This window comes from Enoplosus armatus, chromosome 1, assembly GCF_043641665.1.
Source record: "Enoplosus armatus isolate fEnoArm2 chromosome 1, fEnoArm2.hap1, whole genome shotgun sequence".
NCBI classification, from domain to species: Eukaryota; Metazoa; Chordata; class Actinopteri; order Centrarchiformes; family Enoplosidae; genus Enoplosus; species Enoplosus armatus.
This window is the reverse complement of record NC_092180.1, coordinates 28,304,769-28,328,050: the sequence shown is the minus strand read 5'-3', so window position 1 is coordinate 28,328,050 and position 23,282 is coordinate 28,304,769. Positions and strand designations below refer to the sequence as shown.

General features: G+C 44.4%; 1 protein-coding gene across 1 annotated transcript; it reads left to right on the top strand.

Annotated features, from left to right (window-relative positions):
• Positions 1–1,971: 1,971 nt before the first annotated feature.
• On the top strand, positions 1,972–23,099 carry LOC139283679 (CD81 protein-like). Its single transcript, XM_070903701.1, has 8 exons — positions 1,972–2,170; positions 7,889–8,003; positions 16,859–16,956; positions 17,364–17,438; positions 18,284–18,403; positions 19,619–19,717; positions 21,496–21,579; positions 22,660–23,099. Exons 1-8 carry the CDS (start codon positions 2,105–2,107, stop codon positions 22,720–22,722), a joined length of 720 nt encoding a protein of 239 aa, XP_070759802.1. The 5' UTR covers positions 1,972–2,104; the 3' UTR covers positions 22,723–23,099.
• Positions 23,100–23,282: the final 183 nt, after the last annotated feature.

The window sequence follows — 23,282 nt, the reverse complement described above, 5'->3', positions numbered from 1 at the left end:
GAGTTTTTGGAATCTTATGCTTAATAATGTGAACTACTTTTACCGTGTACTTTTTGAGTAATCCAATATAAAAGTCCCATCCAGAAAACAAGAATGATCCTGTGCCATTTCTTCCATAAGTAGTTAAAGTCACTTACACTGCTGGACCTCTTAAGAGTACACAATAATGGTAAAAATGTCGCCCATTCTTTCTTAATTTGCGCGAAAACTGTTGGGCTGACCAGTGGGTGCTCTTGCCCCGGTAATCCTAGCAATTCTATTAAGGTCCTCGCAGGACTGGCTGCTCGGGCCCTAATAATAATAATAATAATCCTCTGAATAATAATAGGGCTTTCGCACCAATTCTCGGTGCTCGGTTCCCTAACTAAAGCTGCAAGCAGTGTTTTCTGGAGGTCGGTTGACCCTTGTCTGGCTTTTCATGAATATTGGACATTGTCACTTCCTGCGTCCACTATGTGCCGCTAAACAACACACACACACACACACACACTAATGGTACGTTACATTCCTGTATACCAAAAGTAGACCACAACATGCAAATTGGATGATTATTGTCGCACAAGGTTTACTCCCTGTTGCCAGTAGGTGGCTCAATTACTATGACTCAAAAGTGGCATTCAGGCTGGAGTGTTATGTCCGTTATGTTATTGCTGATACTTCTTATTTATTATTCCGCATAACAAGCCCTGAAGAACTACGGTTTTATGACGGCCTGGATGAAGAGGAAAATGTTCCCCTCATGGCACCGTTCATGTTCTCGTTGCAGTTTTAGAGTGAGCCTGAGATTTTCTATATGGAGATGGACAACAGGAAAATGAAAGTGTTTTGCCACTTTTGAGGAGAAGGAGTGAAGCCACTCTCGAGGAGTTGTTCAACCTTGTTTTTGTCCGCTCTCAATCCTTTGTTGTGTCGTTTAGTGAAGATGATGTAGAAGACACCCGAGTCTCTGATCTCTTTAAAGGAGCTGGTATTAAAAATCACAGTTCTGTCTCTCTGTATTTACCGTGGATGTTTTACTTTTACGCATTCTAATTGCCCGCCAAGGACTTCCTGGAACTATCTGAGGTCTACATGAATCAAGTGACGATCAAGCATTTTGAACTTCCTTGATGCGACTCTCTTCTTGACACCAGGCCATCCTCCAAAAGTCTTCGCCTCTCTGTGCGTGCAGATGCGCTCACACCTGCCTGCTGCCATTCCTGAGCAAGCTCTGCACTGGTGGTGGTGCCCCGATCCCGCAGCTGACTCAACTTTAGGAGACGGTCCTGGCGCTTGCTGGACTTTCTTGGGCGCCCTGAAGCCTTCTTCACAACAATTGAACCACTCTCCATGAAGTTCTTGATGATCCGATAAATGGTTGATTTAGGTGCAATCTTACTAGCAGCAATATCTTCGCCTGTGAGGCCCTTTTTGTGCAAAGCAATGACGACTGCACGTGTTTCCTTGCAGGTAACCATGGTTAACAGAGGAAGAACAATGATTTCAAGCACCACCCTGCTTTTAAAGCTTCCAGTCTGTTATTCTAACTCCGTCAGCATGACAGAGTGATCTCCAGCCTCGTCCTCGTCAACACTCTCACCTGTGTTAACGAGAGAATCACTGACATGATGTCAGCCGGTCCTCTTGTGGCAGGGCTGAAATGCAGTGGAAATGTTTTTTTTTGTGGGATTAAGTTCATTTTCATGGCAAAGAGGGACTTCATCTGATCACTCTTCAGAACATTCTGGAGTTTATGCAAATTGCCATCATAAAAACTGAGGCAGCAGACTTTGTGAAAACGAATATTTGTGTCATTCTCAAAACTTTTGGCCACGGCTTTGTGTGCATATAGATGCATGTGTGGGCGGAGTCCCCGCCCACATCGAGCTCCGCCCCCGAGTTGCACACTGCAGCGAGGGGCGCTCGGGCTGGATTATTGTGGCGGGGTGCTCAGAGGGAGGGAGGGGTTGGGTGTTGCCTCGGTCTTCGAGTCGAAGTCAGGATTTCCCAGTCGAGACTCAGTCCCGTTACACGCCGCCTGGCCTGCCTGCCTGCCTGCCTTCCGCCGCCGTCCTGCGAACCACCAACTAACGCCGAACACATTTTTGTCTCACGGAGCGCCGCCATGGGAGTCGAAGGTTGCACCAAATGCATCAAGTACATGCTTTTCTTCTTCAACTTCATCTTCTGGGTGAGCAGTCCTGTTTTTTTTTTGTCTTGACACGCTTATGCGTTGACTTGGGTACGCAGCGCCGCCCCCCCCCCCCTCTGTGGCTAGCGGTTTTGGGTTTGTTTGGGCTGCCGGCCCGTCATGAACGAAGGGGACGCCGGATAAACACAACACCCCGCGTTACGTCTCGCGGATTTGGGGCGCGGGACCGAATCACCGCGCGACGCCACCAAGGGCGGACCGTGGCGAGATTGCGGCACCCGGAGAGACTGCCAGCAAGGGGCTCGCGCGGTTGAATTTACGTAACCACAGAGTGTGCGTTCACGCGGTGGGCGAGCGTTACGGTTTATGCGCGGCCGGACGCGACACGCCAGAGCCGAGTCACCGCAGGCGTGAACATTGAATGTAACGGAGAAAATAGCGCCGCTCAACGTTCCAGCTCTTCTAGCTGTCGCTCTGACATAAAACGGCTCAACAGTTTTGAATCAAGTTTTAGGCCATTAATATAATCTCCTAATATATATATATATATATATATATATATATATATATATATATATATATATATAGCCTAATGATGATAATAATAACTAATCATTTTGGCCCTGGCTGTTGGACGGTAGTGGGGACTGATTTACTTGGGCTTGGTTAATGGCTTTTGTTTGGATTACATCCTCCACCCAACTTGTGTGTGTGTGTGTGTGTGGAGGGGAGGGGGGGCTCATGGTGGTTTTCATTTGGTGAGTCAAGGCCCCTGTGTAGTGCGTTGGTGATGGATCATGGAAACATTTAGTGGGTGTCTTGGTTTTACTCTCCTTGTGTAAGAGCCGCTGCGTAGTTTGCTCTCACACAGCTCCTTCGATGTTTCTCCTTCTGCTTTGGTACTTTTACTCCCTTTCTTTGGTCCTTCGTGGCCTCGATCAAGGAGTGGGACTCCACATTTTCTTGCACTTTGTAAAGGTAAATATGTAAGGGCTGCAGCTGACGATTCATCGTTAAGTCTATAAAATGTCCAAAAAGATTGTGGAGAAATGCTCATCGCAATTTCCCAGAGTCTTCAGATTGCTCCAAAGGCTCATTTGTTTACGGAAAAGCACATTTAAGAAGCTGGAACCAGCAAACGTCTTTCATTTTTGTATTGCGAATCCGCTGCCCATCCTTCTGGACGGTCAGAGGCCCAACGCACCACACAGGAGTAAAGCAAAATACATATATTTGACTATTTGTACATTCTCCACCATAGAGGGCCAGATCCTGGTGTTTTCTATCCACCTGGCGCGTCTCGGTGAACCGATTCATTCACACTTCCAGTGTAGACAGGAAGTCGAAAGACAAAAGATGAGGTCTCTCAACTTCCTGTCCGCGCTGGAAGCGTGAGTGTGTTGATTTTGAGCGGGTCGACATCTGCTCGTGACCACCCCGCACCTGCATTTTAGCACATGTTTGTAGAAATGTGACTACCAGTTGAATGGGTGTGGCGCCCAGTGAGTGCAAAGCGGAGTCTCATTGGGTTGGTTACGCCATGACATGGGCTTTTCAATGTCTAACAAGCAAATTGTTCCAAATTGCACAATTGTGCTTCTAATCAATGATGATGGAAAAAAAACACCCCAAAAATTTCCTGTAGGGTGTTCTTGCAAAAGAGTCACTGACTTTAATGTGATTGTTGGCGCGTCGCAGCGTCCTGCCGGCTCCCCCTTTTCTTTTTAACACATATTCCACTTTAGCCCTTCTGGTTCCATTGGCTGCTCTGAAGAGCTCTGCGGAGGCGGGGGGGGGGGGTCTGTCAGAGCAGACAAGTTCAGTCCACCTGAAGAGACGCTTTGACTTCAATGTGCGGCCATCGAGCAGCTGTGCCACGGAGGCCAGGAGACCTCCTGTTTCCATAAATCACACTGGACACTGAGAGGGTTAAGAGGCAGTGGGGGTGGTGGTGGTATAGGAGTCTTATGGGAACTGCAGACAACACCCCACCCACCCACCCCCAGCATGCCTAGCATTCTACAACCCCCTGTACTCTGGGCTACTGGCAGAAATAGACATTGGAGGGAGAGCTGGCAGGGAAACTTGGTGCTGATCTCACCCCAGATGATATCTGAAACAGTTTCAGAGAGTTTCACTTTCATTTCTCCGTCCTGAGAGTCATTTAGAGTAAGCACTTGCACTGTCATAAATTTGTGTTTCTCTTTGTCTTACAAACATTTAAGCTGGTGTAATGCTGTCATAAGTCTTGGGATTTGTTCAGAAAGAGCCTGATTCGCCCACACCGCCAGCCACCAGTAGATACGCTGTCTTTGGTGACAGTAGGCTATAGTAAACAGGATGATGCTGGTCCGCGTCAGGGTTTCCCCGGGTCATTAAAAAGTCTTAAAGTCCAATAATCTGAATTGCAGGCCTTAAAATGTCTTCAATACTTCAATATTTTGACAGATCTTAAAAATTGGTTAGGATTACGAAGTTAACGTCACTTTTATAAAGTTCTCCATAATCACACGGCCATTTTCCTCAAATGAAGCTCAAATGATATCTTTATGATGATGGTGATATATTGTTATCATTTCACTGCTTCCCACGTGATCAGCAACTGAAAAGACAATGGCTTCCCATGCATAGGCTTTACTTTGGCGGCCCGCCTCAGTGGATTAAGCCCTGCCCAGGTAGATAAAGTCCGAATGCATTCCCCCCCCCAATCAAGACGCGCGATTGTCGTTTCGCAACCATAGTAACCGTTTCCCGGTTAGTTATGGCAAAAATGGGCAACGATTGTGTGTCAAACTGTATGCCAACATTGTTCAGTACTTCAAACACGCCATTTACGGCCGCGGTCAATAAGCGCTGGGACAACACAAAACCAGAGTGGAAGGTCTTCTCCCCACAGCGTCCAGGCAGCCTCTTACCGCAGATTCGGACCAAAGTGATAACTAATGCTACAGGAGTGCTTATCGCTGCAGATATGCGACCGTACTCGCTCGCAGTTAATGCATCATTTAAGCATGTGGTCAAAGTGCTTGAGCCCCGCTAAGGTGTGCCTTCAGGAATTATCAACAGGTCCGAGTCAGATTAGCATGAAAGAAAATGAAGTACATTAAATTGATATAAGCAGGAGCTTTGTCCTCCTTTGACTTTCTGACAAAAGGCATGCATCTCTAGGCCTGAATGTCCATCCCCCCCCCCCCCCCGCTTTATTAGGAAAACGTCACCTTATCATTTGGTCTGTCCTTGTTCTTGTATTAAATGGTCCTTTCAATGTCCTTGTGTCAAATGGAATGTGTCCCAAGGAAAACACAGTTTCGTGTCATACTGGGTCGTCCCCTTACTCCGATTTAGTTCTAAATGGTTCCCAACAAAAAAAAAAAACGTAACCGCACCTAAGTTGAATTATTAGATGAAATGAAATCATAAGGCTGGTGATCGGTGAAAAACAATGCTCAGTCATTTCCTAAAACAGAAGTGGAGCATTTGTCGGGGGGACTATTTTCAGCTGTGGATTTGTTTGGGCAGAGTTATGCTGGAAGTTTGCTGAGTCCACCAAACGTTATCTGCCTCATAAAGGACCATAAAGGTGTGTATTGTCCTGCTCTAACAGGTGCTATACAACAGGAAGGCGAGGGAGACGTCAATCAAGCACAGCCTGTACACTTAGAAGATGCTTATTTAGGCGGACTAAGCGCTAATAACACCTGTGTGGGGGACCACGGGTTGAGTTGAATTGAATGCAGCCATTATGGCCTGAATATGCCAAACGTTCTGCAGTGAAGTATGTTTATCACAGAAAATGCCCCCGGCTATTATACTTGGTTATACTTTCGTTATCAATTCATCATCAGATTTTGTGATTAGTAAACCAGTCTTTTGGTCTCTCAGTGTCAACAAATATGCAAAGTTCCCGTCACAATTTCTCAGGGCCCAGTTGACACGTTTGAATTGCTTATTTTGTCCGACCGACACTTGGAAACTGCTTTTGTTGAGCCTCGATTCCTGTAACTACTCCGGCAGAATTTCATTCGAGTTTCAGCAATTCTCTGAAATTGGTTGGAAATCGAAACAGTTCGGGATCTGTGGTCGATCCCCTCCAAAAGCTGCCTGTCCATCTGATTCAAACATGCCGGATACCGTGATTGTGGCTCAAAGGCCATCTTACGGATTTATGATTAACAACTTTATGACTTTCTCATGGAAACCGCGGGCTGGTTGGCGTGTTTGTGACCACCGTGACTCATCATTTATTCGGATGCTGTGAAACTATGAACGAAACCCCATTGAAATCTGTTTATTCTTCATGCATTTCAGTGACTCATTTCAGTGGTAACTCACGTGGTAAGAAGGTGGAGAGTTCACTTAAAGTTAGTGAGCCATTCTTAGTGTATGTGTGTGTGTGTGTGTGTGTGTGTGTGTGTGTGTGTGTGTGTTGATTTTCTACCCTCTTGCCAGTTATGGTGTTGATCTGGTTGCTAGGCAGCAGCTGGCTTTAGCTCTGGAATGGACCTCATTAAGAGAGAGGGAGGATGGGGAGGGAGTGGAGGTGGCTGGTCCTATTTTGGTGAAAAGCTATTCACAGAAACAAGCATCAGCTAGTTTAACGAACAAAAGATATTCATGAAAGATATTCTCTTTTGCCACATTCTCTATTTTGAGTGTGTTGAAGGACAAGAGTTATAAAATATCCAAACCCGTGTAGAGCGGAAAGGGTGTCTGTTGTGACCGTTAGTGGTTTATTTTACTTCTGCCTAGACTTGTTCCTGTGTGTCTGCTGAGGTATATGCTCGCGGTAAGTGCAGGGCTTTCCCCAGGAAATTTGGTTAGCGGAGGAAGTAAGAAAACAAGACTGTGTCCTTTTTTCTTTTTTTTTTTGCACAGATACTCAGTGGTAGTGTCAGTATCAATGTGGATTCCTGGATTTTGTGTCGCGGTTCCAGTAATATCTGTTGTCAAAGTGTACCAAAGCGGAATATCTCACGACACGGTCAAGTTTGGGCTGGGGTAGTAATTCAGGCCAGGAATCTAACAGCCCAGCCCAGGCCACTTGTTGTGCGTTTTATCGATTCCCTTATTAATTCATGATCAATTTTCTGTTTTTGTGTGTGTGTGTGTGTGTGTGTGTGTGTGTGTGTGTGTGTAGGCCTACACAACAGGTATTCAATGCAACTGTTTCATTTAGGGAAGTCCCGATCAGGTCTTTTTTTCTTTTTTAGCCCCGTTCACGATCCAAGTCCTTTGATTATAGGGGTACCTGCCGATACCGAGTCGATACCGATATATTTGCCTAACAACTGTAGCCAAGCTACTTGATCTCTGCTATAAATACTGAAGGTCCTGAATCCAAACTATGAAGTTGATAAGCTGAAATCATTGATATGAGAATATGTGACTTCTAAAACTGACGTTGCTAGAGGGGAGACCCATCACTTTGTTGGAGTTGGTGCCAGGTCAGAGAGCACACGCCCGACAACAGCTGAGTGTAGTTCAGGCCTGTCGTCAACTTGCTCCCTGAATTAATTGGAATTAGCAACACCTAATGACCGTTAGCCAGGCCAGCTGTTTCCCCAATGTTTCCAGTCTTTGTGCTAAGCTAAGTTAGCTCGGCGGTAGCTTCATATCTAGCGTGCAGACACGAGAGTGGCAGCAATCTTCTCGCCTTATTTTCCGCAAGGAAGTGAATGAGCGTAATGTTCCCCGAATGGAAAGTTTTTTTGCCATTTGAAATGTACTTAACCGCATGTGTTTTGTTGCATGTCACAGCTCGCAGGAGGTGTAATCCTTGGTGTGGCCCTGTGGTTGAGACACGACCCCAAGACCAGCAACCTGCTGGAGCTCAAATTTGATGGAGCCCAAGCCCCCAGCACCTTCTACATCAGTATGTATCTCATGATCATCGATTTCCTACTGCCTGTCTCTGTGTCCGTCTTTATACTGTCTTTGTCTTATGGAAAATGTCTTGCTCAAACCTGCGGGCACAGTTCAGTAATGGAAACAAAGCATCTGTTGCCGCACTCTACCTAGTTCACAGCCGAATCTCACTCGGAAAATGACGGCGTTTCTGGCATTTGTGCCCATTTGCGTTGTTTCCACACGACAGCACTAACCAGGGTAACAGTTAACTGAGCAACTAGCTGGGGTTACACTTGAGGTTTTTGCATGGATCTAACAAACGACATACAAGGTGTTAATTAGTCATCTTCAGAAAACCCAGATAACCACAGTTAACCCCTAACCCCAACCCAACTGTTACTAAGTGGATTCTTTCAAATGAAACTCTCCTTTCTTGCTTTGCTGTTCTTTTAATTAGTCTTTCAGCTTATTGACTCATTTTGCTCAGGCTGTGGAAAGACTGCGTTCTGGGTTAAAAGGAAAGTCTGAAGTCTGAATTATCTTGTCGTCTCTTATCTCTTCTAGTATGCATGGAAGCAGGAAATCATCTGAAAGTGTACATCGAGCGTTTGGTGCCATGCTCTTGAAAACCATTGTGCAAAATACAGTACATGCCCATATTAGGTAGTTCAGAGGCTCACAGGCTCTGACATTTCCTAAATTTCAAAATACAAGCCTACATTTCAGATATCCTGGCAGGTTATTTGGTCACTGCAACCGACCATGAATTTAGTTTCAGAAACTAGTGGGCTATGTGATTGTGACAAAGAACTGTGACCACCAGCGTAACCGTTTCCGCTCAACCGAAAGCACGTGATGTGGTTCTGTTGGGAATTCATGGAAACACTCACGGAACTCTCAAGGAGGAAAGTGGTCAGGACAAAAACCAGTGCTACCTGTTTATTGTACAACCTCACCATTAGGTAAAGGAGGTGAATCCCATCAATTTCCAATTTATGCAAATATGTCTACATCGTAAAAATCAAGTTAGGTCACCTGCCACGGTTGACAGGACTCTGGTGACTCTGGATGACTAGCTGGCTCTAGCTATCTCATAGCGGATCTAAGGGTCGCACCTATGTGAAGAACAGAGCTCTCGCTTTGTGTTTGTCAGCGAGTTTTCATCTCTGGTCATCGGGCCGATTGTAAAGAAACACAATGATAACAGCCTCCCAAGTACTGAGGAACTCTCTTTGGTCTTGTAGCATTTTGCAGGGGGGAAAGAAAAGCTATTCATGAAATCACAAAACAGAGGAAAAAAAGGGGCTTAAAACCCGTTGGAGCCAGGAAATAAAGATGATCAAATGTAGGAAGAAGAGTTAGAACACAAGCTTTAATCTCCGATTCGCGTTTTTTTGCGTTTTCCTGTGCATTTTTGAAATGTTTTCCCTTTGAGCTGTGTGTGGGCGGAAAGTGGGCAGCCGTGATGGACCGGGCGCTGAAGAAGCTGCTAGTTTAATAGTGAGGTTTTTCTCTTGCCTGTGATTGGTCGTTCTGATCCACAAATTGATCTGAACAGTAGGGCCGCAACTAACTTCATATTTCTTGATTCATCAATGAATTGGTCTACACAATGTCAGAAAACAGTTCCAAACCCAAAGGATATTTGTCATGTAAAATGGGGAAAACCAGCAACATAATTGCTTCATAATTGACTCGACGTGATTGATGATTAATCAAATTCTTATAGATTTTATGTTGATCAACTCATTGATTAATGCACTTATTGATCCAGCTCTACTGAGCAGTGTCTAGTCGTAGTAGTGTTTCGTACGTCCGCACATACGGCAAAGTGCATATTGAACTAGGCTGACCCTCAGTAATGGACGGGGGGGGCGGGGCGCCCTTACCCAGAAAACTGGTGACTTGTGATCAGGACTAACAGGGGACACCCGACTCTCATCTCATGACTCCTGCCAGACCCCCCCCCGCGCCTGAGTCATCCGTCTCGTGAGGAAGATGAGAGGTGACAGGGAAGGTGACAGACAAACGCAGGATTGGTATAATTACTCAATAAATGTGAGAAAGAGCCTCCTATCCACATCTAAGATACAGCTACAGGAAAAACAAATGGAATGGGGGGGGGGGGGGGGGGGGGGGCGTCTCGATGATTGTTTTTGCTGTGAGGCAGTATAGGCTGTGGTTGTTCGCTGAGTAAAGCCTCACCAGTCAGAGGGGAACTACTTGGGGACTTTCTCTTGAGCACTCTCAATGGTTGCATCCTACCCATTACATAAAGCCTCACTCTCGTCTCAGAAAAAGCTAGTCAGAACAGGAAAAAATTCCTCACTGGCCCTCCTTTCTCCTCCTCCTCCTCCTCCTCCTCAGTGGCCAGTGGCCCCACCCTTCTTCCTCCTTCCTCTGTGAGCGTTTTCTTCTATTTCCCTCCGCTCGGTTTCTTTCCATTGTGGCCCCCCCCCCCCCCCTTTGCTTTTCCATCTGGTTGTGGTTAGTGTTTCAAGCGCACTGTCTCACTTACCCTTATTTTCCCCCAGTCGTTCCCTCCCTCCCTCCCTCTATCTCTGTCTGCCTCCCCCCCCCCTCCCCTCTGTCTTCATCCCCTGCTGCCAGGAACTTTTCAATATGGAGTCCTGCATCTGCTTCTCTCCTCTCGCTCACAGACACAATTACCCAGTGGCTTTCTGCAGGATTAAACATACTCTCTAAACTATCCCTTAACTTAAGAGCGACAGAAATGAACTGAACTGCAGCTGAATAATCATTACAAAAGGAAATGTTCCTCAAACTTAATGCCTCGGTTTCTGTTAAGTCATATTGCTTTCCCGTTGCATCAAATTTCTCAGTAGCAAAGGGGTTGAAGGCTCATTTCCTTCGAGGTTGCATAATCATTACAGCTTTTGTGGCGTAGTTAGCAATGAGAATGGTGTTTGGGGATACTAATCTCGATGCCTGTTAGAAATGCTTCCTTTTTTTTAAATCCGAAAAAAGGCCTCTGACTCTCAAAACTACAGTTTATTACATCTTGAGGATAATTTTTTCCCGCCAATTCAGTACCGCTATGATGCTATTTCACTCAAAAAAGTAAATGAGGAGATCTCAGATCGCATCAACGTCGCTAAAACACAAAAAAACGGACAACCGATAGGGAAAGAAACACAAGCAGTCAGAAAGCTTTTAATCATCACCCCCAGGTTTGTCAGTTTTTATTTTGAAAAACAAAAAAAGAAGACAATCGGTAAAACTGTCACTTTTTGATTAAAATATTAGGTCTGTAATCGTTAATTCTAATTATAAATACTCCTAAAGCGTATAACAACAGCACAGCAGGCTATGCTGTTCTCCATCAGTGTGTGTTCTTAAAATGCACCGCCCTTATCAACAAACTGAGCTATTGTTCTCTTTGCTAACAAACATCATTATCCATTCAGCGAGCCGCGCTGGGCCACATGGGTTGCGTTCAAACTAATTTGAACAAATTAAGAAGTGTGCTGTTTTTCGAAACGCGGGACCCATTAGTGGAGTTATTGCTTAACTCTCTTTTCTAACAGCGAAGGTGATTCCCAGAAGAGCGTGACACGCCAGCATTTGTCAGGAAAGCCCATTGCTGTACAGGGATTTTACACACATATTTACAGCGCTACCTCACAAAAATAGAATCTGAGTCACAAGAATATCCCCTCTCAGAGTTCCCAAATAGCTGGGCCTGTGTTTGGAATTTTAGACTCGTCCAAGAAGGGATTGAAACCTTAGACGTGCACATTCAACCGTCGATCGCCATGTGCTGTTCTTCACACGTACGCGGACTGTAGCTTCCCAGCATTAAACCAAACATGCCCATTTCTAGGACTACAGCTAGGCCTGTTTAGAACTATCTGTGGGGGGGGGGAAAGGAGGACAAGCGGTTATAATGTTGATGTGCAAAAAAATCCCCAAAAATGGTGGAAGAAGGATACAATCATGTGTCTATAGATGACGCTGGTCTGCTGTATATGTATGTATGTATAGTTTTATAGTGTGATTCCCGATAGAGCGTCACGGACTAGCAGCTGCACGTCTGATGGTTGGTCTGATGTCTGTCCTCTGGCAGACAGAAAGTTGTGTGTTGTAGGGGAGGCGGTCGAAACATGGGACTGTTGTAAACAAGCCAGAGTGATTCTCACTGCACATGCTCAGTTAGATTGTCTTCTTGCTTCCAAAAAAAGAAAAAAAAAAGGAGCCACATTTGAAACTCCCAGAGAAAGTTACCAGCAAAAAAAAAGAATACTGTTGGTATTATTGGATACTGTCCTGCGATCAGATGTCTAGGAATCCAAACAAGTATTATTAGAATCACTGTTTTGTAAGCTTAAAAAATAGAAATGACTAATGTGTCAAACTAGCAGTCAGGCTAGTTCACATGAGGTGAAAACATGGCTGATACTTGTTACAAGTACTTCGAATGGCCTGCATAAACTAGATTACATGCTAAGCTAATGATAATCACTAGTCAGTGGAAGCTTGTGTGTTTTGCTCACAGCATGCCAAACATCAGAAAGAGGAAGACAGACGGGGGGAGTCTCACTTCCTTTGCTGGGGAGGGCTTCAGATGAACTAAACTGGGCGAATCAGGTCAGGGGAGCGGCCAAATCATACGGCATTAGCCGTGTGACCCTGTACCGTTTTCACAAGAGGCCGGAGTGCCAGGGATCCAAATCGCTGGTCAGAGTAGGCTGCAGGACCCCCCAAGAGGGGTTTTCTCCACAGAACAGGATATCCTTCTGAGGAACTTCCTGATGCAGGCAGCTGATTTGCACCACGGATGATGATGATGATGAATAATCACATTAACATGAAATGTGTGTCATCTGTTTTTCCTTTTGAGTGTGTGATTGTGATATATACCTTTTAAATACAAACTGAATGATATTGTTTCAGTAGCTGACACATTGACGTTCATAAGATAGCAAATTGGCTGTTCCAGTGTAAATGGTTTTTGATTTGTTGGGAAAATCAAGTGTTACAACTGTACCTAGTCTCCCCTGCATGTATTTCTTTGGGGGGGTGGGGGGCACCAACAGTCTTTCATCATGGGGAAAGAAAAATTCTTTTTTTAGCTGCCTTTAGGGAAGCAGGGTGAGGGTTAGCCTTGTAAAGTCTATGTGGCAACAGCAAGATTAGCATCAATGTCAAATGTAGTCCAGAAAAGTCCAGAACTCGCTCTACTTGTATGTTGGTCTCTCCTTATAGTTTGGTCTCTAGAAACTAATTAGTGGTAGTGCAGTGTATCACAGGGGGGTTTGTGGGCATTAAAAGAAGTCATTCCGCGTGGCGTTCACGGTTTGGTCTGCGGGTCAAGAACTCTTTCGGTGTCCTCCATGAAATTCCATCTTGAAGGTGTTGTTACTCAGTTGTTGTATCTGTATTCTATTAGATATTTTACAATTTGTACAACATTAAAAAAACGCTAAACAAAGCTGGTGGACATAGTTAATACTACTCGCCAAACAACAGCATGTTAGCATTAGCACTTTAAACTCAAACCCAACCTATTTCTTCACCTCCACACATGGCCAAAGTGCCTTTTGATTGTCGGATTGCCGATTTCTGAAAGTTCTAAAAAAGTGTCCGACCTCAGAAGGGGGAAGGGGGGTCTCAGACGCTTTTTGTTCGACCGTCCGACAAGCACTTCGGTATACAGCATACTGACACCTTCAGGAGTAATACACATTTAAATCTAACACTAGATTTTAGAAATTTAAAGAATAATTCAAAGAAATGCTAAGCTATGTTTCGGAACCGCTTCTTATTACTACAATATTATATTATTACTTGATACCACAACATTTATTTGTAGCCTTGAAATTTGACATGATCTTGACGTATCTCATGGCAATGCTGTTACATGATCCTCCTCACACTGAACAAGGGAGATGCCTGATAAATGGACGCAGACAGAGAGCATAATGGGAGAGGATCCATGAGAAGATTAAATCAAGACGGACAGGAAAAGACATTTAAGTAAATGAAATTATTGAGAGCATAATTTAGAAGGAGCAAATGCATTAGATAGAAAGGACAGATGGGTGGTTGCAAGAGAAGGAGGGATTGAGATTGCCAAACAGCATCAGAGGAGAGAGGAGGGAGGGGGGGGAGTGGCTGTGAGCCACAGTGTACGAGATGGAGGAAGCACTTGGTCAGTCTCCAAGATATCGATTTACAAATTATAGCTGCTGCGCAGCACTGAGTGGAGGCCAGGCATTTTGAGGAGGAAGAAGAAGCGGGAGGAGGAAGAGGAGGAAGATGGAAAAAAGGAAGAGGGGGAAGACACAGCACATCGCCTGAGTAGGTTTAAGATGCTCATTCTGCATGACCTGGGTCTTGAATGGCACGTCATGGCCGGCCCCTAATAAGCCTTAGTGTGTGTGTGTGGTGTGGTTAGAAAAGGTGGGGGAGGGGTATACGAAGTACGGGACCAGTTAGTGGTCCAGAATCGAATTATGCCTGAGCTGACACGTCTGAGTAATGATGCTGGGACTGAACTCAGAGAGCTGCACTCCCAGTCTGAATCGAGCACAATATGCCAATCAGTCTTTTAGTTGGACACAACTGAGGTGGCCATTTAAGTGTCCAATATATATCACTCCGTCAAGTGGCCCAGGGGAGGCAAGATGGCTGCTTGAACTAGAAGCTCTGCATTCCCTCAGTGATTCATTTGAGTTTTCACCTCCACTCAGCGACGGATCAATTTTGATTTCGATTTAAGCTTTCAGTAAAAGTTGAAGAAAAGCGCGTCCTGGTGTAAAAGAAAGGAGAACCAAAAAAAACCCGCCAGGAGGTCAAGAAAAGCCCAACGAAACAGACAAGGCCTCGAGGACCAAACACAAATTGGAGCCGATTCTCGTGAGAGCGATGCGTAAACCCTTCTCTTGTTGAGATAATGGTGATGAGTTAAGACCTCAACGTTCCGAGATACTGAGGCGTATCGATGGCATTGATAATCGTCTGGAAGGCGTGACTACTGAAGTATCGATACTGAAAGAAACACGTCAAGGATTCGAGAACCAACAGCAGCGCACGAACGAAGCAGAACGGGATTTCGACCCAAAGAGACCTACACCGAGCTGAAAGAAAAAAAAAACAATAAAAACTCTGGAATCTGAAACTGATGATCTAGAAAATAAAGGGAGAAGGAAAAGCTTGGTTTTGCTGGGGCTCCCAGAAAAACCAGAAGGCGGCCAAATGCTATTTGAATGTATTCAATTGCCCAGCTTGCCCAAACTCTCCGCTACCTACGACCGCATCCAGAGCCCGGAAAGCCCCCAAGACCAATCTTTATCCACTTCTTATGGTTCAGAGATAAAGAACTGACACTAAATATCCATCCTCAAGGGTAATGTTGAGGAATATCTTTGAGTTTATCCCGTTTGTACTTTTTCTGTTCAGTTGTCTCGTACATAGTCATTTACTTCCTGCGAACACGAGTGATGAGCTACAGGGCAACGCCATGCTTGAAAGTAGGGGAGGACGTGGCGATGAAGGAGGCCATAAAAGCAAAGTCAAATAAAAATGAAATCCAATAAAACTCTCTTAATATGAAAATAACAATGGTGAGATAACATTTCATAATTTCTTCAAATTATTCCACACATTTAGTTCATTTACATATTTTACATATTCTGAACACTTCATAACTAAGTAGTTTTTTTTGGTCTGTTGTTGGGATATCGTTCGAGGATCACCTGTGACAAATAAAAAGATATGACAGTCGGCTGCTGAATCGCACCATTTCAATCTCACATTCACATTTCCCTTTTCACTATGTCCATGTTTGCTTGTTTTGTCTGCGACAGCAACACTAATCATCAACTAAAGCTATTTTTTCACATTTCCGAGCTTCTTACCTGCACGTGAACGCACCACCGATAGGCAGCTGACTCCTCAAATGTGTCCTTACTTTCAACAGTATTACCACGCAGTTAAAACCAGATGACGTATTGCTTTCTCACAGGCTTCCCAATGCAATTAATACGGAACAAATTCAGAAAGAATATTTGTGTGGAATTCTTTAGTTGCGCTGTGTATTTGTATTCAAAATCAGTGTGTGTAAACATGCTCCTCCTCTTCAGTCCCATCTTTTAGCCTACTGGCCCACCCTGCATCAGACCTTTTGACCTGAACTGTTTTTAGCCATTTTTTTGTTATTTTTCACTTCCTTTTCTCAGCTGTTACACAGTAACGGCCAATTGCACCGCGGGGTGTTTAGCGCCACACACCTCCCTGTGATCAACGGGACTGAGCTCGAGACGTAAAGCAGAGAAACGGCTGTTTCTGAAAAGGCAGCTGAGCACATTCACACACACGTCCTTCTTTTCCATGCCGCACCCTCTCCATCCTCCGTGAGGCCAAATATTTATCAGCAGGCATCTGACGGCATAACACAGGAAACACAAGGAGTTCTCAGATGCTGTGAGATAATTGTGTTTGATGAGAGAGGAAAAACAAAACAATGATTATGTCCTGGATGGAAAATAATATGTTGAATTATGGAGCAGTATAGATAAGAAAACACAAAACAACTTCCCGTGAACATAACTCTTCTACTGGCGTCAAAACAAGATTGTGCCCTCTGCTGTCCATCAGCTGTTACTGCATGCATGCAGGTATTAAAGTTGGCTGGAGGGTACTTGCAGAGCTTCAACACCACAGTGGCTTTATCGGCCTTATAGTGACTCCCATTCTTGTTATAGCTGTTCACTTGAACCTGTTTGTCTCTCAGAGGCAGATTGACTCTCATTTCCACCTGTTAATGCAGTGGTTCCTAATCTTTTTCTGACAGAACTCCTATTTTACCACTGTATACACATGAGTCAACTTATACTGTACGTCTGTGTGTCCACCCAGGTGTCCACATCCTGATTGCTGTCGGCGCGGTGATGATGGTGGTCGGTTTCCTCGGGTGCTACGGCGCCATCCAGGAGTCCCAGTGTCTATTGGGAACTGTGAGTCACAGTCACACTTAAAGGCTCCCCGTGGAGTTTTAGACGTCGTTTTGTTTCTCTCGTGCACGCTCACACAGGTGACGCAATACACAGCTCTCCTACCGATGGCTTCACGCTATTCCCACAGATCAGCAGGTGGCGGTAACGTGCCAGGATATATGCTGCGATGTGCCAGCAAAGACGATGCTGGATTTAAAACGCTTTGCAAATACACTCAACACGTTTGTTAGACCTCAAGGATACACACGACTCGTAACATAACTTAAGTTTATTTAAAAGAAAACTCCACAGGGCCCCCTTTTCACTTAATCAAATCTTATTTCGCCGCATGGAGCATTGAAGTACAACCTCAGTTAGCTAAATGTTTAAATGGACCAGTTTTCTGACGTTTCTGCTCTGTCCTGCAGTTCTTCGCCTGCCTGGTCATCCTGTTTGCCTGCGAAGTTGCAGCCGGAATCTGGGGCTTCATGCACAAAGACACTGTAAGACTGCAAAGACACTACACACACTAGAGGTTGAAGTAGGCACGCAACGTTGAGCTTTAAATATAATGAAACATGTACCTCATAAAGTCAGGACCCATGTTTGTCAACGTCGGTTTCAGATATTCTGCACACGCCAATTCAATGTGCACACATGTATACAATTCACTGCATAAATAATAACAATATCCGATGTCTATACATTATGTTGCTTTGAGCAAACACACATTTTATACTCCCTTCTCAAACATCGGGGAGTATAAATAGCTTTGGTTGCCATTGCTTGAGGAAGAGGACACAGGTGAGTAACCCGGGTAAGACATTAGCAGTGGTTAGGGTACCATCACACAATACTGGCGACCACTTCTGTGTGTCGTGCTTCGCGTAGGACTCACTTTCATGGCTGCCAAGAACCGCAGACTGATGAATACTCAAAAACGCCAATACACACATAGCACGACACAACAACACCAGCTGGAGGATCGTCTCCATCACACCCACATGGCGACTGTGTTTCCTGACCCAAACAAAGATGGATTTGTATGATTTGAAACAAGCTTAAAGAGGTTTGTTATCAGTTATGTTTGTCCATATTGATGAAACACTGTATTATTGCACCATTTTAAAAAAACAAAACAAAAAGAAAACAGTTGAACCTGGCTCAGCTATTTCCTCAAGGCACTTGAGTCGTTCCTCGTCCCAGCTTTCCTGAAACGAACGTAGTCACATCAACACAACTTCTTTCGTTTTTAACACGTTTTTTATTAAAGCAATTTTGAGCTCGAACACAGGTAACAGCGGCAGGTTTTAAGTCTGAGGCTGAACCCTCTTTGTTCATGTTCTAGGTGTCGAAAGAGATGATCAACTACTATGACTCCGTGTACGACAAGGCCATGACACAAAGCCTCACCGACCAGGACAAGAAAAAGGCTGCCGCCTCTGTGCTCAAGGTCTTCCATGAGACGGTATGGATATGTATTATAAATAATGTCATTTATATTCATAAAAATGTATATTTTCATTGAACGAAAAAAATAGAACCCCCACCCCCAAAAGAAGGAAGGAGGCTATGGCTCATTTGTCAAAACCAAAACCATCTCCTGAGGTCTATAGCTCACATGTGAAAATAAATAGTAGACCTTGGAAGAATCATGTGAAGGCGTTTTTGAAAGCATGTGAAAGCTTTTTCCACATTTACAGGTTCCCTAAACACAGCTTACTGACTTGTTTCTAATTTATTTATTATTGTTTATTGATGCGTAATAGCCTGGCATCGTCGGACCAATTCGCAAATGCGAATTAGTCTGGGACCTCTCGGTTCATTTTCTGAGGGTGTCGTGTCAAAAGGACGGCGAACACGTCTTTCTTACCGTCCAGGCCGGTTAATACTGACGCGACAGCGGATTCAACAGAGCGCTCCACGCCAGCGGCAGCCACCTTGGTTGTTTACGTATCCAACCCAACTCACATTAGATAAACGGTTGTGAGCTGGAAATCTGTCTGAACGGGAGGGAGGGGGCGCCCCAGATGTATCTGCCGAAGCAAATAAAACATGAGCTCGCAGATTTGTCTGGTTTCCAGGCTAGTTGTGTAACACAGGGCTCTATGCTTGCATTTACTTTTTGGAAAATGAGGGTAACATAAATATACAATCCCACAATTTCACGAGTCGAGCATAAATAGAAATGAAGGGATGAAAACTATTAGCAATCTAGATTAAGGCAAAAAGTAGTAGTATCATAAATGCTTTTCTATAAAAGTAGGGATTTAAATAGTCTGATCTCAATAGGCAAGAGTGTTCCACAGTCTGGGGGCTCTAAACAGCAAAGGCCGGGTCACCTTTGGTGACATGCCGGGATCTGGGAAGAACCAGCAGAGCCGCATCCATTGATCTAAGGGAACGCCCAGGCCCATATAAAGGGGCTGGGGGCGGGCGTCATGGCGGCGCAGTGGTTAGGACTGTTGCATATTATCTCGGAGACTCCCATGTTTATATGTTGGGAAACTTTAATTATATCCTCTAGGCCTCCAAATATTTGAAATGGGAATTTAGACTTCCACACACTTGGGAACTCTATAAAGAAAAATAATAAAGTTCCAGCAGATAATTCTATGAACAATGGAGGACAAGGATCATCACTGTGTTGTTGTTGTTGTTTTTGTGTGTGTGTGTGTTTCAGCTGAGCTGCTGTGGTAAAGGCCAGGGGACCTCCTTTCTGACACACTTTACAGACACACTCGGCCTGACCGACCTCTGCCCCAGCTCTGGAACTACAGTTGTAAGTGCGATCATCCGTCTCAGCAGTTATGTCACCACTTTTCATGCACCGGCAGCAGCTTGGCCAGCCCGTGAGGCCGGCGCTCACACGTCGTAGCTGGGTGAAAAGCAACACAGTCAGTTTGAGCAGGTCAAACTTCAGATCCAACATCAATCATATTAATCAGCCGATCACGTTAACGTTATCATTATTCAGAGGATCCGTTCCATTTAGGTGGACCAGTAAGTTATGGCAGTCTGCCAAATGGAATGCAGCCATTTTTGGAAGGAATAGTTGGACGGGGAAACCCTCATTCGAGTTCTTGCCGAGGGTTGGATGAGAAGTTTGACACCACTCTCTCAAATCTGTGATTAGTGTAGAGCTGGAGGCAATTAGCCTAGCTTAGCGTAAAGCATTGAAGCAGGGAGAAATAGCTAGCCTTGCCTCTGTCCAAAGTTCAAACGTATGCCTACCAACAACTCTTAGGCTAATTAATTAACACGTTGTATCTGATGTGTTTAATCCACGCACAAATAGAAGTGTAAAAAGGACAATTTGGGGGTTTTATGGGGAGTTAAAAGCTGGACAAGACTCCGGGAAGTCCCTGTTGTTCATAAGAAACAGACGTTTTTACGCCTTCTGGCTGCAGCTCCGTACTTAAAGCATGGGTATGAGAGTCGTGTCAATCTCCTCGTCCAGCTCTCTGCAAGAAAATCATAAAGCGTATCTCCCACGCCGTCAAATTAATTAAAGTCAAGTCAAAATGTCTGCTATGAGAAAAGGTCTAAGGGTTCTGTTCCAACAGAACATGTGATGTAGAAAGTCACGGAGGGCTGTATTCAGGGCTGGAGACACAAGTCAGCTGCTTAAGTTCAGACTAGTGCTGCACAGGGGGGCTGAACTGGATTTCTTGGCAGCACATTCGCATAGCTAAAATGACAAGTCCGATCCAAGTCCGCCAGGATTGTCTTGTGTTCAATTTTCTGGAAATGACGTTTTCCAGTGTATCTATCCAATACCTCTCCAATACGCTGGCATTTTACTCCCAAAGAGTAAAATGACTATTAGTAACAGTAGACACTGTTATAGCATTGCCGTAGTTGCTGCACGAGCCAGAGAAATTATGTATTTTTATTTAAGCATCGTTCTTCTATAAGTTCTGCAGCAGCTTGGTGAGATTCATTGGATTTGTCCAATCAGAGTTTAGCAACCGTCACTTGGCATGGCAGGCCTGTCACGCTATGGGTTTCTGACACAGTGCGCACGAGGCTGTAAGTAAGACTGCTACTGCATATATAGATATATATATATTTTACCCTTTCCAAAACCAAAAATACAAGAGCCAAACAGGTTACGTTTGAGGTTGTGGCTCGCCAGTACGCCTCACTGATGGCCCATTAAGTGCCAACAGAACGCTTTTACGGCGGTGTGAGAAGAATGACAAGACACGCTGCAGTCGCACTCGCCTGAAAAACCTGACCTGAGCTCCACTGGAAGCAACAAAATTCTCAAGAGTCTCGAAAAACTGATAAATAACCATTTAGCATTTCTAACGCTAACATTGTAAACTGCACGTGTGAGAGCGGAAAGCTTGACCGGCTGGGCTTAACGACAAGTTACATTCTCTTGTCCCAAACTCTGAACTGAGCCCTGAATGGAGAAGAAGCCAAACAGGTCACTGGAATAACTGTGGAACAGTGTTTAAATACTAATAAGCCAAAGTAAAGTCTGGCGCTTTGTTTGCAATCCAGATGTTTGAAGCAGATGTAAATGATGTAAATTATTGTTTTTCTTTGCAGAGTTGCCACAACAGGATCCGGGAATTGTTTTCAGATAAGATCTACCTGATCGGCATCGCCGCCCTGGTGGTTGCAGTTATTATGGTGAGAACATGGAGCTGCGCGTCACAGACACGCACACGTTTTCATGCCATGATACAGAATACAGAAGGTGTAGCTACCCAGAAAATGACAGCTGTCGCCGTGACAACATTAAATCCTGAATACATTTAATTTAAACCACCACCACGTGGTAATGTAGTCATGGCAGTGGGTGTCTGTGTGTAGGCCAGGGGGGGGGGGCTCATTCATTGTATTGATGCAATGAATAAATGATTACAAATAAATATAAACTCCAAATGATGCTGGTTCAGCTGCATCACTTACCTAAAAGACATAAGTACAGTGAATGTATAGTTAAACTTTTCTGTCCTCTTGGGCCATAATACAAGAAAGCAATGTTACCAACATTACATTTTACAGACAGCTTGTATATAACTTTATTTATTTAATCATTTCGGCTGTCTGAACAGAGTATCGTAGAAGAGTCGACAAATCCTGCAAAAAAAAAATCAAAACTAACAAGGTTTTTTTTTTAACAGAGAGGAATAAGAGATATCTGGTGTTGGCTACACAGACAATACTTATTAGTAGGATCAATAGATTGTTGGTTAAGGTCTCAGCATGTAAGCAGGGGAAAACTGCCAGCCTGGTTCTGTCCGAGGCTGCAAAATGTATCTAGCAACACCTCAAAAGCTCACCAATTAACATGATCTTATTTCTTTCAACCGCGCACAAGTAGTAATGTGAAAACAACAATTTGTGGTTTAACTGTGTCTTTCGCTAACAACAGCCGGGCACGGTGACTTTCATGGAGCCTTGTCGTCGTTCATCAGCAGATGGTTCCGGCACGTACCTCCTTCTAAAACCACAAATGGTCATGTTTACATTACTATGTGCGTGCGGATTGAACAGACAGGGTATAATGTGTCAATTCATGAGCTTCGGAGGTGTTTGTAGGTGTGTTTTTCAAAACTCGCTTGCAGTCTGCATGTTACGCTGAGCTGATCTCCTTCCGCTTCAGCCTCAATCAACTCTGCCCCTGTGTTTCTTTTTGTTTCTTTGTGTTTCTGTTTGTTATCGAGGATAAGGCTGTCTAACCAACACTTGTGTTCACCCTCCCAGATCTTTGAGATGATCTTCAGCATGGTGTTGTGCTGCGGGATCCGCAACAGCCCGGTGTACTGAAGCGGCAGGTTCCCAGCCCGCTCTGCTGATGAAGGACGGACGACCCCCCCCCACCCCCACCCCCACCCCGCAGTCTCATTCTATTACTTTTCTTTTATAATCAGGAAACGCCACATATATTGCTTGCTGAATTTAGTCAGCTCTTTGGGAAGAAAACGTCAGCCATCCTCCACTGAGCATTTTCTTGAACACTGTCAATGAGTTTCTGTTAGTCACAGATGCTGTTATGCATATTTAACAAGTGCGATACTAACCCGACATGCCGATATTATGTCCCATGTCACACATGAGTTACACTCACCAGTCCTGGTGCTCTAATCCTTCAGTGGTTCATTACTGCTTCGTTGCTTTATGAACAAGCTCTTATTCTTATTTTATGGATGTGTTTTTTCACTGTTGTATGTATAAACTGTACATACCAATATTATATATATATATACATATATATATATCGATATCTGTGTGACTGACACTCCCATAGTATCTGTATAGATATCGATATATATATGTATGAACAGTGCTTTATGCCTGCCTGAGCATGGATATTGTATTACAGTAGA